The sequence below is a fragment of the Palaemon carinicauda genome, chromosome 4 (assembly GCF_036898095.1).
Source record: "Palaemon carinicauda isolate YSFRI2023 chromosome 4, ASM3689809v2, whole genome shotgun sequence".
Classification (NCBI taxonomy): domain Eukaryota; kingdom Metazoa; phylum Arthropoda; class Malacostraca; order Decapoda; family Palaemonidae; genus Palaemon; species Palaemon carinicauda.
In genome coordinates this window covers 85,464,728-85,480,775 of record NC_090728.1, presented here as the reverse complement: position 1 = coordinate 85,480,775, position 16,048 = coordinate 85,464,728, and the positions used below count along the sequence as shown (strand labels likewise).

General features: G+C 36.2%; 1 protein-coding gene across 1 annotated transcript in view; it reads left to right on the top strand.

The window, feature by feature from the left end:
• Nucleotides 1-14,085, top strand: part of LOC137640042 (sulfhydryl oxidase 2-like) — a 267,317-nt gene extending 253,232 nt beyond the window's left edge. Inside the window, exon 7 of the mRNA XM_068372423.1 lies at nucleotides 13,834-14,085. Coding sequence (XP_068228524.1) covers nucleotides 13,834-13,924 — 91 coding nt within the window. The 3' untranslated portion in view covers nucleotides 13,925-14,085. The remainder of the gene's footprint in view (nucleotides 1-13,833) is intronic.
• Nucleotides 14,086-16,048: the final 1,963 nt, after the last annotated feature.

Sequence of the window (16,048 nt, the reverse complement as noted above, 5' to 3'; positions counted from 1 at the left end):
GTAGCTCACAACCTATTAATCGTAAAAGAGAGAGACCTCCATCTCTCTCACCCCTCACCCCCTTCCATAAGAAATATTAGAGTTATGACCTCAAATAAATATGATGTTTTGTCTCTGTTGATGTTTCTGATCAACCAGAAAACAATTTAAATGAATCAGAAATTTAAGTTGAGATCCACCATCCCCCTCAACAATTAAATCAAAAGTACAATATAAAAATGATAAACACAAAACCCAATCTATCAGGACCTTCTCTAATAAAACCACAGGGAAATAGTGTTAAATCAAAAATTACTAATGTGGAGACTTCATCCAAAAGTTTTCCCAAGAAATAAACAATAGTTTTTTCCTCCATTTTGCAATGGAATTATCATGGTTTAAGGGCCAAATATGAAGAACTTAAGCTCCTAATTCACAAATATTCCCCCATAATTGTATGTCTACAGGAAAGTAAGCTTGATCCTAACACTCCTAGTCCTCGAGAGTATGTTAGCTACAGAACACCATATAATCAGCAAGCAGGGAGCCATGGCGGAAGTCTCATATACGTTCGTTGAGATGTTCCCAAAATACCCTTATCTGTTCGTACACCCCTGCAGGCAGTGGTTGTAGAGATTGATATAGGGAGAAAATATACAATATGCTCTCTGTACTTACCTTCAAAAGATAATATTTTATATGATGATTTAGTAGAGGTCATTCAACAACTCCCTCAACCTTTTCTCATACTGGGAGATATGAATGGTAGACATCCTTTATGGGGTGATGTTTTGGCAAACACAAGGGGCAATGTTATCTCATCAATTGTGGAGAATGAGGATGTCGGACTCCTTAATACAGGAGAGCCCACACATTTCCATGTTCAAACAGGTACCTTGTTTATGCATTGACGTTTTGATTGCAAGCTCTAACTGCTTTCTTGATTTCGATTGGAGGACATTAGATGATTGGCATACTAGTGATCATGCACCAATCATTATAAACACCAACAATGGTCCATATTTACAGAGATCGCCATGATGGAATCTTGACAAGGCGGGCTGGGACAAATTTCGTGAGCTAAGCGAAATTGAGGGGGATGCAGAACAGGTTTGAAATATTGATGATGCCATAGACTTACTGAATGGAACTCTTCATACAGCATGAGTCAATTCAATTCCCAGAATAACAGGGTTATTCAAATGACGACCAGTCCCTTGGTAGTCTTCAGAATTAACTGCCCTGCACAAAGCCACAAGAAGATCTCTAACACGATTGCGTAGACGCCGAACTGATGAGAATTTGATTATATACAAGAAAAGTAGAGCACAGTACCATCGTGCCATGAAAGAAGCTAGGCGCCAGTCATGGATGTCTTTTGTTTCCTCCATTAACAGTAGAACACCACCATCTTCTGTGTGGAGAAAAGTAAAAAAGATAGCTGGCAAATTATCCCCAAACCCACCACCAGTATTTAAGGTGAATGGTCAGTATGTAACTGAAGCAAATGATGTTAGCAATGCCCTGGCTGATCATTTTTCAAATGTATCATACAAGTGTGAAGAAGCTCCTGGTCACCAGTATAGGAGAAATGAAGAAAAGAAAATTTTATGTTTTGCAACAGGAAGGGAAGAATCTTATAATTCTCCTTTTACTGAAAGAGAATTTGATTTCGAACTTAAACATTGCAACGATACAGTCCCTGGACCCGATGGAATTCCATATGCAATGATTAAACGTACATTTTAATACAAAGTTATATATTTTAAGCATTATTAATAGAATATGGTATGATCGTAGTTACCCAAGTGTTTGGGAACTAGCCATTATTTTAGCCTTTTTAAAACCCGGTAAGGACAAGTTTTTAGCAGCAAACTATCGTCCTATTGCATTGACATCTTGTTTATGTAAAATCATGGAGAAGATGGTCAATGCAAGGCTAATGTGGTACCTTGAATAGAAGGGTGTTTTATCACCCATTCAATGTGGATTCAGAAAAATGCACTCAACGACTGATGTGTTGATACGACTTGAGACTTCTATTTGTGAAGCCTTTGCTTTGACCTTGAAAAGGCATATGATACTACTACATGGAGATATGGTATCCTTAAAACCATTCATTAATTAGGATTGAGAGGAGAGCTACCACTGTTTATCCAATCACTTCTCTCACATAGAGTTTTTCAGGTGAGAGTGGGGGAACTTTATCAGAGAGTAAATGTCAGGAAGAAGGAGTTCCTCAGGGTAGTGTGCTGAGTGTAACCCTGTTTGCACTAGCATTCCCGGGACGTTCTCTCAACACTATTTGTGGATGATCTCTCCATATCATTTTCTGGAGCAAGAATGGCAATGGTTGAGAGAAAACTACAACTCGCATTGAACAAAATTATTCAGTCGGCCAATATGAATGGGTTTAAGTTTTCAACAAGCAAAACTACTATTGTACATATCTATCGTATCCTGGGAGTACATCCAGACCCGGATATGTACATGGAAGGTCAACGGATTCCATTTGTAGGTGAAGCTAAATTTTTAGGATTGATTTTCGATTGTAGATTGACATGGGTTTCACACTTAAAGGCATTAAAAGCTAAATGTCTTGAGGCTCTGAATCTTTTAAAAGTATTGTCCCATACATCATGGGGACAGACCATAAAATTATTTTAGAATTATACAAGGCCTTAATTTTTTCTAAAATTAGTTTGGGTGTGAAATATACTCCCCAGCCACCCCAATCAGATTAAAGGTATTAGATTCAATAGATAATGCTGGTATAAGATTGTCCACTGGAGCGTTTAGAAGCTCATCTATCCCAAGTCTCCTTGTTGATGCTGGAGAGTTACCTCTAGATTATTACCGCATGTCTTCCATTATTCGGTATTGATTTAGGTTACAAAGACTCCCCAACTATTTAGCTTTTCAGACTGCGTGGTGATGAAAACTGATCAAAAGCCAGACATGAATTAAACAATCCGGTGTCGACCCCCACTCCTTAGAGGCAGTGTAACAACTGCCAAGGTGGCGAGAAATTACATCCCACTGCAGAGGTGCTAAAAGTCACAATTGGAAACTGAGCCTTGCAACATATAACATTGGGACCCTGTCTAAAGAAGATTTTGCTGTGTTACTAGAAGAGCTGAAATAAATAAATTGGAATGTAACAGTATTTAGTAAAATTAGAAGAACTGGGAATCTTTATAGTGTTAGAATAGTGCCATGTATTTTGCTTCAGAGGGCATGACAGCAACAAAGAAATTGGAGTGAGTTTTCATATTAATACTAATCTTGCAAGTTCAAAAGAATTTCGTAGTACCAGTGATAGAATTGCAGGACTAATTATCTAACTAAATTAGAAGTTTAAACTGGAGATAATTCAAACATATATACTAACAATATCCCATACAGAGGAAGAAATATAAACTTTCTATGAAGATCTGGAGATATCTAGGGGAAAACAAGACGATTTATATTTGTTTTGGGTGATTTCAATGCCAAAGTAAATCAAAAGGAGAGAAGAGAGTCAGCAGTATGCAAATTTGGAGTAGGCACAAGGAATGACAGAGACATGCTTGTAGAATTTGCTGAAAGAAACAATCTTAAAATCATGAAGACCTTTATTTTTCTATTAAACCGAACATTGAACATGGACAGGGAGAGGCTCAAACGGAGAAACAAAAATTTGATATAATCTCAGTGAAAAATTTGATTTAGTTAAAGATGTAGGTGTTAAATAAATTAAGTGAAGTGACCACAGAATGGTAAGAAGTAAAATTTATTTAGATCTAAGGAAATAAAGAGAAAAACTAATTTTACGCAATCAAATACTCCTGTAATATCAATAACAAGTAACAGTGTAGCAATACAAAATAGGTACACCCAGCTACATAATGCAATAAAAACAAGTAAAGAAGAAATGAACTCATTTATTTTTTAAAGATGCATTGGAATCAGCTAAAGAGATACATGGAAAAGTTCCTAAACTAGATGAAGGGGAGCTATCAGAAGGTTAATAAAGGAAAGATTGGAAATGAGGGTGAAATCCAAAAAGAGTTGACACAAAATTATCAGAATTCTCCAAAACCGTAAAAAAAAATGAAGACCCCAAGACATTCGTGAACACTGTCAGACCAAAATTGAGGAAACATTAAAGAAAGGAAGAAGTATCAAATTGATGAAAAGGAGACTTGAAACAGAATATATATATATATATATATATATATATATATATATATATATATATATATATATATATATATATAAATATATATATATATATATATATATAATATATATATATATATATATATATATATATATATATATATATATATATATATATGTGTGTGTGTGTGTGTGTGTGCCATCATCATCATCTACGGCTATTGATTTTGCCAGTCGTCTCTATCTTGAGCTTTTAATGCAATACTTTTCCATTCATCTCCTACTTCACGTTTCATAGTCCTCAGCTATGTAGGCCTGGGTCTTCCAACTCTTTTAATGCCTTGTAAGTTTAGTGAACTAATCTCTCTTGGGGACTGCGAAGACCATGCCCAAACCATCTCCATCTACCCCTCATCATGATCTCATCAGCAAATGGCACTTGAGTAATTTCTTTTAAAGTTTCATTTCTAATCCAGTCCTGCCCTTTCACTGCCAATATTCTTCTGAGAGTTTTGTTCTCAAATCTACTAAACCTATTGGAGATTGTTTCATTGTTATACCACGATTCATATCCATACAGTAACACCGACCTAACTAAATTGACATATAGCCTGATTTTTATATGGAATTTCAGGTGATTTGATTTCCAAATTTTACTTAACCTTGCCAACATCTTATTTGCTTTTTTCAATATTTCATTAAATCGATATTGAAATTATTCTATCTCATTAAATCATTTCTCCTTCCAACGATATTTCAAATTTTCATTACATACAGTATTCCGTTCTTATCATCTCTGTCTTTTTTCTATTTATCTTGAGCCAAAACTCCTGTGATATTTCATACATTCTTGTAAGCATTTAGGTTGGCCAGGGCACCACCCACCTATTGAGATACTACTACTAGAGAGTTATGGGGCCCTTTGACTGGTTAGACAGTACTAATTTACATTGGATCCGTTTCTCAGGTTACGGTTCTTTCCCTTTGCCTACACAGACACTGATTAGTCTGGCCTATTCTTTTCAGATTCTACTCTATCCTCATACACCCGATAACACTGAGATTACCAAACAATTCTTCTTCACCCAAGGAGTTAACTACTGCACTGCAATTGTTCAGTGGCTACTTTCCTCTTGGTAAGGGTAGAAGAGACCCTTTAGCTATGGTAAGCAGCTCTTCTAGGAGAAGGACACTCCATAATCAAACCATTGTTCTCTAGTCCAGGGTAGTGCCATAGCCTCTGTACCATGGTCTTCCACTGTCTTGGGATAAAGTTCTCTTGCTTGAGGGTACACTCAGGCACACTATTCTATCCAATTTCTCTTCCTCTTGTTGTGTTAAAGTTTTTATAGTTTATATAGGAAATAATAATTTTAATGTTGTTACTGTTTTTAAAATATTTAATTTTTCCTTGTTTCCTTTCTTTACTGGGCTATTTTCCCTGTTGGGGCCCCTGGGCTTATAGCATCTTGCTTTTCCAACTAGGGTTGTAGTTTAGCATTTGACTGGCCAGACAGTACCATATTGGATCCTTCTCTCGGGTTACGGTTCTTTCCCTTTGCCTACATAGACACCGAATAGTCTGGCCTATTCTTTACAGATTCTCCCCTGTCCTCATACACCTAACAACACTGAGATTACCAAACAATTCTTCTTCACCCAAGGGGTTAACTACGGCAATGTAATTGTTCAGTGGCTACTTTCCTCTTGGTAAGGGTAGAAGAGACTCTTTAGCTATGGTAAGCAGCTCTTCTAGGAGAAGGACACTCCAAAATCAAACCATTGTTCTCTAGTCTTGGGTAGTGCTATAGCCTCTGTACCATGGCCTTCCACTGTCTTGGGTTAGAGTTCTCTTGCTTGAGGGTACACTCAGGCACACTGTTCTATCTAGTTTCTCTTTCTCTTGTTTTGTTGAAGTTTTTATTGTTTATATAGGAAATATTTATTTTAATGTTGTTACTATTCTTAAAATATTTTATTTTTCCTTGTTTCCTTTCCTCACTGAGCTATTTTCCCTGTTGGGGCCACTGGGCTTATAGCATCCTTGCTTTTCCAACTAGGGTTGTAGCTTAGCATTTAATAATAATAATAATAATAATAACGAGTTTGAGCAGGACTCGGAACCCAGTCTGGCAATTGCTTTTTCATAGTCTACAAATGTCATCAACAGTGGTTTTCTATATTCTACATATTGCTATACAACATATCTCAAGATGAAAATTTAGTCAGTACAACTACATTTTCTAACTTTGCATGTTCATCTCTCAGCTTTTCGTTAATCTTTCTCTCTAGTCTCTGTGAAATGAACATGCTATATATATTTTCATGACAACTGACGTAAATGTGATGCCTCTGTAATCATAGACATTTTCACCAACACTCTTAATTGTCATTCATCAGGTTTGGCCTCTTCATGTCATATTCTACAAAATAATCTTGTAAGTACACTGGGAGTCACTTCATTTTCCGCCAAAATCATCTCAGCAGTTATTCCATCTTATCCAGGGGCTTCCCATCTCTTGAGATTTTTTAAGGATAGCTTCAACTTCAAACACACTATTCATTCATGGGCACATCAAGGTCTTCCTCAGCTTCAGGTATGCCAATCAAATTACTTACCTTTCTCCATCTTCTGTTGTTATAACAGATCCATCTCTCTTTTTTATGGGTATATGCTTTTTCTTCTTTGCCTCCGTAGATATTCCATTAATAATTCTAAAAGCAATCATTACACCATAGCCACTCCCTGAATTCATAGCTTTATCAGCCTCATCTGCTTTGCTGTCTAAATATTCTCTTCAGTCATTCCTAACTTTTCTTTTGACCCCACTATCAATACTGTAATACTTAACATGCTCTACCTTGTTATATTCATTACTTCCTCGAAAACTTTCAGCAATCAATTTCTGTCTTTGTCTTCTTTTGATAGTATCCCTAGTATCATTTGATATCCATGGCTTTCTCCTTGTAAATGCATGCCCAAAAACTTCACTACCAAGTGATTGATATATGTTCTTAATATCGCATCCTTCTTTGTTAATTGGGTGCTTTTAGTTTTAATTTCAGTGTGGCAATGAGGAGCTGGAGATCCAGACATTAATGTATCAAAAATATATATGGCTTATTTGAATATGAAAAACACGTCTAAATGTGCAAAATTTATCATTAATTGAATGCCAAGTAACAAACTACCAATTAGCTACGATGGTGAAGATGGGTTGATTTCAATTCTAAGTACAAAACACCTGAATTCGACAGGTATAAGTACAGTAGAATTGTCATTGACTTTTATCTTTCTTCGTGGCCAAGTGGTTTAGTCACTGTCTATACAAGCTTGCCGACCAGGGTTCGATTCCCGGCCGGACACAAGCTCTTGTCTTTGTGTGATTTCGCCTGGGGCTCTGATCCTGAGGCCGTTAAGAGAATCCAGACATTAATATATAAAAAATATATATGGCTTATTTGAATATGAAAAACACGTCTAAATGTGCAAAATTTATCATTAATTGAATGCCAAGTAACAAACTACCAATTAGCTACGATGGTGAAGATGGGTTGATTTCTATTCTAAGTACAAAACACCTGAATTCGACAGTTATAAGTACAGTAGAATTGTCATTGACTTTTATCTTTCTTCATGGCCAAGTGGTTTAGTCACTGTCTATACAAGCTTGCCGACCAGGGTTCGATTCCCGGCCGGACACAAGCTCTTGTCTTTGTGTGATTTCGCCTGGGGCTTTGATCCTAAGGTCGTTAAGAGAATCCAGACATTAATGTATCAAAAATATATATGGCTTATTTGAATATGAAAAACTCGTCTAAATGTGCAAAATTTATCATTAATTGAATGCCAAGTAACAAACTACCAATTAGCTACGATGGTGAAGATGGGTTGATTTCAATTCTAAGTACAAAACACCTGAATTCGACAGGTATAAGTACAGTAGAATTTTCATTAACTTTTATCTTTCTTCGTGGCCAAGTGGTTTAGTCACTGTCTATACAAGCTTGCCGACCAGGGTTCGATTCCCGGCCGGACACAAGCTCTTGTCTTTGTGTGATTTCACCTGGGGCTCTGATCCTGAGGTCGTTAAGAGAATCCAGACATTATTGTATCAAAAATATATATGGCTTATTTGAATATGAAAAACACGTCTAATTGTGCAAAATTTATCATTATTTGAATGCCAAGTAACAAACTACCAATTAGCTACGAAGGTGAAGATGGGTTGATTTCAATTCTAAGTACAAAACACCTGAATTCGACAGGTATAAGTACAGTAGAATTGTCATTGACTTTTATCTTTCTTCGTGGCCAAGTGGTTTAGTCACTGTCTATACAAGCTTGCCGACCAGGGTTCGATTTCCGGCCGGACACAAGCTCTTGTCTTTGTGTGATTTCGCCTAGGGCTCTGATCCTGAGGTCGTTAAGAGAATCCAGACATTAATGTATCAAAAATATATATGGCTTATTTGAATATGAAAAACACGTCTAAATGTGCAAAATTTATCATTAATTGAATGCCAAGTAACAAACTACCAATTAGCTACGATGGTAAAGATGGGTTGATTTCAATTCTAAGTACAAAACACCTGAATTCGACAGATATAAGTACAGTAGAATTGTCATTGACTTTTATCTTTCTTCGTGGCCAAGTGGTTTAGTCACTGTCTATACAAGCTTGCCGACCAGGGTTCGATTCCCGGCCAGACACAAGCTCTTGTCTTTGTGTGATTTCGCCTGGGGCTCTGATCCTGAGGTCGTTAAGAGAATCCAGACATTAATGTATCAAAAATATATATGGCTTATTTGAATATGAAAAACACATCTAAATGTGCAAAATTTATCATTATTTGAATGCCAAGTAACAAACTACCAATTAGCTACGATGGTGAAGATGGGTTGATTTCAATTCTAAGTACAAAATACCTGAATACGACAGGTATAAGTACAGTATAATTGTCATTGACTTTTATCTTTCTTCGTGGCCAAGTGGTTTAGTCACTCTCTATACAAGCTTGCCGACCAGGGTTCGATTCCCGGCCGGACACAAGCTCTTGTCTTTGTGTGATTTCGCCTGGGGCTCTGATCCTAAGGTCGTTAAGAGAATCCAGACATTAATGTATCAAAAATATATATGGCTTATTTGAATATGAAAAACTCGTCTAAATGTGCAAAATTTATCATTATTTGAATGCCAAGTAACAAACTACCAATTAGCTACGATGGTGAAGATGGGTTGATTTCAATTCTAAGTACAAAACACCTGAATTCGACAGGTATAAGTACAGTAGAATTGTCATTAACTTTTATCTTTCTTCGTGGCCAAGTGGTTTAGTCACTGTCTATACAAGCTTGCCAACCAGGGTTCGATTCCCGGCCGGACACAAGCTCTAGTCTTTGTGTGATTTCGCCTGGGGCTCTGATCCTGAGGTCGTTAAGAGAATCCAGACATTAATATATAAAAAATATATATGGCTTATTTGAATATGAAAAACACGTCTAAATGTGCAAAATTTATCATTAATTGAAGGCCAAGTAACAAACTACCAATTAGCTACTATGGTGAAGATGGGTTGATTTCAATTCTAAGTACAAAACACCTGAATTCGACAGGTATAAGTACAGTAGAATTGTCATTGACTTTTATCTTTCTTCGTGGCCAAGTGGTTTAGTCACTGTCTATACAAGCTTGCCGACCAGGGTTCGATTCCCGGCCGGACACAAGCTCTTGTCTTTGTGTGATTTCGCCTGGGGCTCTGATCCTAAGGTCGTTAAGAGAATCCAGACATTAATGTATCAAAAATATATATGGCTTATTTGAATATGAAAAACACGTCTAAATGTGAAAAATTTATCGTATATATATATATATATATATATATATATATATATATATATATATATATATTCGTATATGTATATATATATATATATATATATATATATATATATATATATATATATATGGATTAATATCAACACAACATCGTGTTCAAATAGAAATAAATTTCTACCTCATACCTGGGATCGAATGCTAGCCCCTTCTAATGAAAGGTATATATATATATATATATATATATATATATATATATATATATATGTGTGTGTGTGTGTGTGTGTATATATACATGTATGTATATATATATATATATATATATATATATATATATATATATATATATATATATATATATATATATATTCCATTTGGGGTTTTGTAGGTTAAAGTTATTTTATTGGTGTCATGTGTTACAGTTATAAGTGGTTTTCTTTTTTTTTCTCATAATGTTTTATTCAGTATAAAGGAATGTAGTTTTAAGATCATGTTTAGTTTAAATGTGCTGTCATAGAGTCCAATTCCAGATTACGTAAGGGGAAATTTTTGTTGTAGAGACTATTTGGTGCTATTATAGTATGCTATCTACCGTCGAATTTCTATTATAGTATGCTATCTACCGTCTAATTTATATTATAGTATGCTATCTACCGTCTAATTTCTACTATAGTATGGTATCTACCACAAAGTATGTTATCTACCATCAATGTTAATCCTCCTGTTTGATGAGGATTATCAAACAGATTACTTACCACCAGTTTGTTATCCTCATTGCACTTTAATGATAGTTTAATATTATTTATTTGCAGGATAACATGGGTGCATAATTATAAGCAGTTTGTAGGGAAACTTTTATTACAAATTATTCAAAGCTCATCATGCAACAATGTTACAGGTTCTAACATCATTCAAGAAAGCAGGAAATACATCGTAGCCTTTTCTCAGAACTTTCCAACAGTAATTATCTAAATTGGTTTGCAAATGCTGATGAGGTACTCTTGTCTTCTTTTTCAGTATGTCAATCTTGGCATCCAGCCATGATCGCTCAATAGACTGAGTATGTGCTCCTGAATTTGGGTCCACATAATTCTGTTGATGGTTCACGGTTTTGTGCTCATACCAGAGATTCCTTAAGCACATGTATGCTGGCCATTCATCAAAATGGATTACAGATCCAAATTGGCACTCACGTTGTATGATAGGGATCAACGTTTCCTTATCTCTTCTTTCAACGTAAAGGCACCAGCAATCGAGTCTTTTTTTTTTCCAATCCAAATACCCAAGGTCCATCTATGCAAGCGCCATGGTTCTTCTTATTAACAGGTTCAACATCAGAATCTTCAGAGTTTGGCGGATGGTCGCCAGCCAACAATCGACCACGGTTATACTTACGACGACCAGCAAATCGAACCCCATCAATCTATATGGGGTTTTCCTCAGTGCCAACCATTTTGCCTCTAGTTTGACATGAAACCATCACACTACACACTTCCCAACACATATTAAACCAAGCAATGACTGTATTAGGTGATTTCCCAGTTAATTGTATGGTAGTGTTAATTGGGGTCTCGTAAATAAAATAATAAACCAATTCCAAAATTTCACATAAATCAGTCTGCTGTTTATCTTTCCATTCAAATCCCTATTGTGAAAAAATTTGTTTCCTTTCCGAACCGAACGATAAGGGTTGGTAGATAGCAAAATCGGCGGTAGATAGCATACTATAATAGCACCGACTATTTTAGTAAGTTAAATTTGTAGTTTTTTTATTTCTTATTTTTTTTTCCTTTGGCATCCTGCCATAGTATGATAATTATCTGTATTCAGTCAATCTAGGCCGAGGATTTATCCCTGTACCACCTTGACGACAATCATGCACAAGGTATATTATACGACTACGTTCAGGAATAGAAATATATTACCTACACCTATCCTGATCATTCATCTAGAGACTAGTACCATCAAATTTTAAGTCTGGTGCGATCTGTGCGCAATTCAGGTAATTACATGCAAAGCAATGTAAAATCCCTTTGGCTCGGCTCTCCCGCGCTAGCACACCTTGTCAATTCACGCGTGTCTGTACAACTAAACATTTTGTGTTAAACTGCCGGTAATCTAACGTAACTAACTTGTACATGTTTATCTGACAGCATGTGGAACTCTAAACTAATAATCTATGTGAACTAGATTTTCCAGCCAATACTGAACCTCGTACGGGTTCACAGGAGTGGTGCCATCCAGTGTGCCTTGGTCGTGCGTTGACATCTGCTCTGGTGATACAAGAAAGCCAGTAAATAAGGCCAGAGTTCCAAATTCGGACTCTACATGGTGAAAAATGTATGATTTTACACCAAGATCATTAAAGTAGGATAAGTATATTCAATTTTATTGTGAAAGGCATAATGTCTGTATATACATTTTAAATGGTTAATGGGTTTTATTAAAAGAGCAAACCCCAAGGAGTATATGAGGTAATTGTGGTACTTGTGTAAGGGAATTAAAGATTCCCCTGAAAAGTGGTGTACTATCTGTTCCACTAATTGCCAGAGGGGAGTAGATCTAGGCGTATAAGTCTTTAGATAACGTCTAGAAGTCAAAGTGGAAACAGAGATATAGGTATGGGTATGTATCATAAATTATGATATATATATATATATATATATATATATATATATATATATATATATATATATATATATATATATATATGTGTGTGTGTGTGTGTGTGTGTGTGTGTGCGTGTGTGTGTATGTATGCATATGTGTGTGTGTATGAGAAAATCCTACTTTAGATATAACAGTTATTCCATAGTACAAAAACATATACAATATTCCTCAAAGGTCGTGAGCAAAAAAAAAAAAAAAAGGAAAATAAAAAGAAACAGATTAGTTGGCTATCAAGACACCAAAACAACGATGGATGACCTTACTGAGGGTCATCAAAACTGACCGGTGATATTTGAAAGAGTAGATTTACCAAAGAATATCAGTGAGTTCACAGTTTTGCAAAACAAAGAAGTAAAAAAAAAAAGGGTAAATTTCCAAGTTTGATGAAAAATGCAAATATCGACAAGAGGAACCCAGTGTAAATTAAACATCCAGGAAGCAACTGTATCTCTTCAATGGTAAAGTTAATTGTATTTAATCATTAATAATGGGAAATAATAGATAGGCATGCTTGCATGCGTTTTTTCTGTTAAAATTCTTGAATGCATGAACATAGGAACGTAAGAATGTGTGTACTTACAAATAATATAGAAACTAAATTTTTTTTTTCTGTAATGTGGGATAAGAATTTTCTCAATAGACTGTCCATAGAGAGAGATTTTTGCCAATATTTTTTTTTTTTCAAGCTGACCCACTTTTATTGATAATTTTGTAGGTAAGTTTACTTTTTGTGTCTTATTTCTCCAACATATTGCATGATGCAAATGAATATCTTGTATTACAAGACAAAGAACAAATATAGCTATTCATGAAGGTTTTACTGAAATAAACATCTATTAATTAGCATGGTACGAATACTATTACATGATGTCGTGGTGCCCTTTGAAAGCTAATAGAATTAATAATTAGAAACTGACAGTATAATGAATGATTATCCTTTCTAAAAAAAAAAAAAAATTCTAAAACATGACTGCACGATATTTTCTTCCAGTTTTCATTGCAATTGTGTACAGACGATGATGTACTCTAAATATCTATTTTCTCTTTTGGCTTCCATTTATCATTGATGACAACCTTCCTTCAACAACTTCTGTGAGATTGTAACGTGAAATTTATTTGGATTAGTGAGATGGGAATTTTTTTCTATCATTATGAAGACGGCTAATAAATTCTACTTTAATGTACAGCCAAGGTACAAGAATGACATCCACGCAAGAGGGAGTTCAGGAAGATGTCTCTGCTGTTGAAGAGGACAAGAAAGAAGAGGAAGTTGCATGAATATCCAGATCGAGGTATTATGCACTCTCGACTGGAAAGTAGCCTGTGTGAACACATTTGCAGTTACAATCATTCTTATCTATGTATTTGCAGCATCTATATATGATATAAATACCCCTAATAAAAAGTATATTATATCGATAGCTATTCCCTCAACCTCTGTATAAACATTTTATTTCCATTATCTATTTTTTTTTTCATCTAAGGGTCACATCCAGATTCAGCATTCTATTTTTAATGGATAATTTAACATAAAGGGTGAAGTTGCCAATCACACAAAACAAATCTTAAAATCTAAAATCAAAGAGGAAGCAGAGTAATTTCAACCTCAGGAATGATCAGTATCTGAAGTCTTCAGAATTTTATATGTACAAGGAAGAATATATTTCATTTACACTCTGTAAGAAAATGTCATTTCCCAAAAACAGTTCCAGGCTTGCACAAGATTAATCTCCCAGAGCTAGTTTCCTATAGGGGAGAGTACCTGGTACATTTTCCAACTCTCGATTGTCCAGTGATGCCAGGGATTGTTCGCCTGGTTATTACTTAGAATCGACCTTGATCAAACCAAGGAAGTTGACCAGATTTGGACTGAATGTATGTACTCATATTCACATTCTGGCTATCACGAGTACCCACCTAATTCTGTCTTAGAATCGGAGAGTGCATACTCTTACAAACAGTTCTTCTCTGGATCCTGGTCCCAGGGTAGGTATTACATACAATAAAGAGGCTTACATGCTTGTGGTGAGGGAGGACTGTCAGGTCCTTCCTCTAGAAATTGATAATCCCAAGTTGGAGAGTCACTATTCTGGAAGTTACTAGTATTCTTAAGACGATGTCTATCATAAAGAAGTGTTACAGCCTTGCTTGTGGTACAAGACCACCTCTTGAAGTGCCTTAGTCGTTGTTTGCTGGAAAGGTCTGTAGCCAGAGTAATGCCAAGGCCTCCAGATCAGAGCACTCACTTTGGTTCAGCTAATATATAAATTTCTTGCCTAAATCCCTCATATCCCAGCGGCGATAGTATGCCTCTGGTGAGAGTAAAACTACTCCTCTACAGGTTGATCTTTTAGCCTATGCTCTAACATCCAACTTCCCACTGGAGCTGATCAAGGTTGAAGTCCTATAGCATCAGCCTCCTAACCTCACTGAACGGTGAATTTCACTGGCCACAAGGGACCATAGATGCTGCTTTTTTTGGCTACTAAGTACACCTCTATGACCTCATTACAGTCTGTTTCTTGGTTATTCAATGGTCCCTTGTGGCCAGTAAAATTCACCAGTTCAGTAAGGTTTAGGAGGCTGGTACTATCTGGAGGAAAGGCTTTGACTTTCTTTGCTCACTAAGCAGCAAACCCGTGGACCAACTTCATTTTGAAGAAAAAGGATGGGATCACACCTCTTTTGACAGATATGTCCAGAGAATAGTCTAGCTCTAAGAAATGGATTGGTGCGGGATTCTCCTTCACTGTTAATGAAAAGAATGGTTGAGGAAGTGGCAGATAACTGGAGGACTTACTGCTGGACTTCACTTATCTCCTATACTGTTCCCTTCCAGAACCATAGTTCCTTGAAGAAACTACGATCAATCCATTTGGGGTGGTCATGCCACCAGGCCCAGGTATGAAGATGGCATGACCTCTTCAAAACAGCTGCAGGTTCTTCCTTGCAAATGACACTGGAATCTGTCCTATTGTGGCCCCAATCAGGCTCAATTGAAAATGATGTAAAAGGAAGAAAGGGGGGAGGGGGTAATAATGGTAAAGTAAGTAGTTCCCCTCCAACTGCCGTGAGTATAAATTTTTCTGTCCTTTCATAGCAATCTGGCAGTAACAGAAGGCTGGTCCTTCAGTTGTAAGTGTCCTTTAGGATGGTTAATTACTACTCTTTAAGGACCATTTCCAATCCGTTTCTACACTTACCTTCCAGAGTCAAAAAAAGCTTAGCCCAGTTGGTGGAGACAGAAATTATGTTGGAGATGGATGCACCAGAAATTATGGTCGTTGCCTTCTACAGCTGAAATCTTCCTGGTGGAAAAGTCCTCTCAGGACTGGAAGCCGGTCACCTACCTATCTACTTTGAACAGGTTCGTTTTTCAAACAAAGTTCAAGATGGAAACAG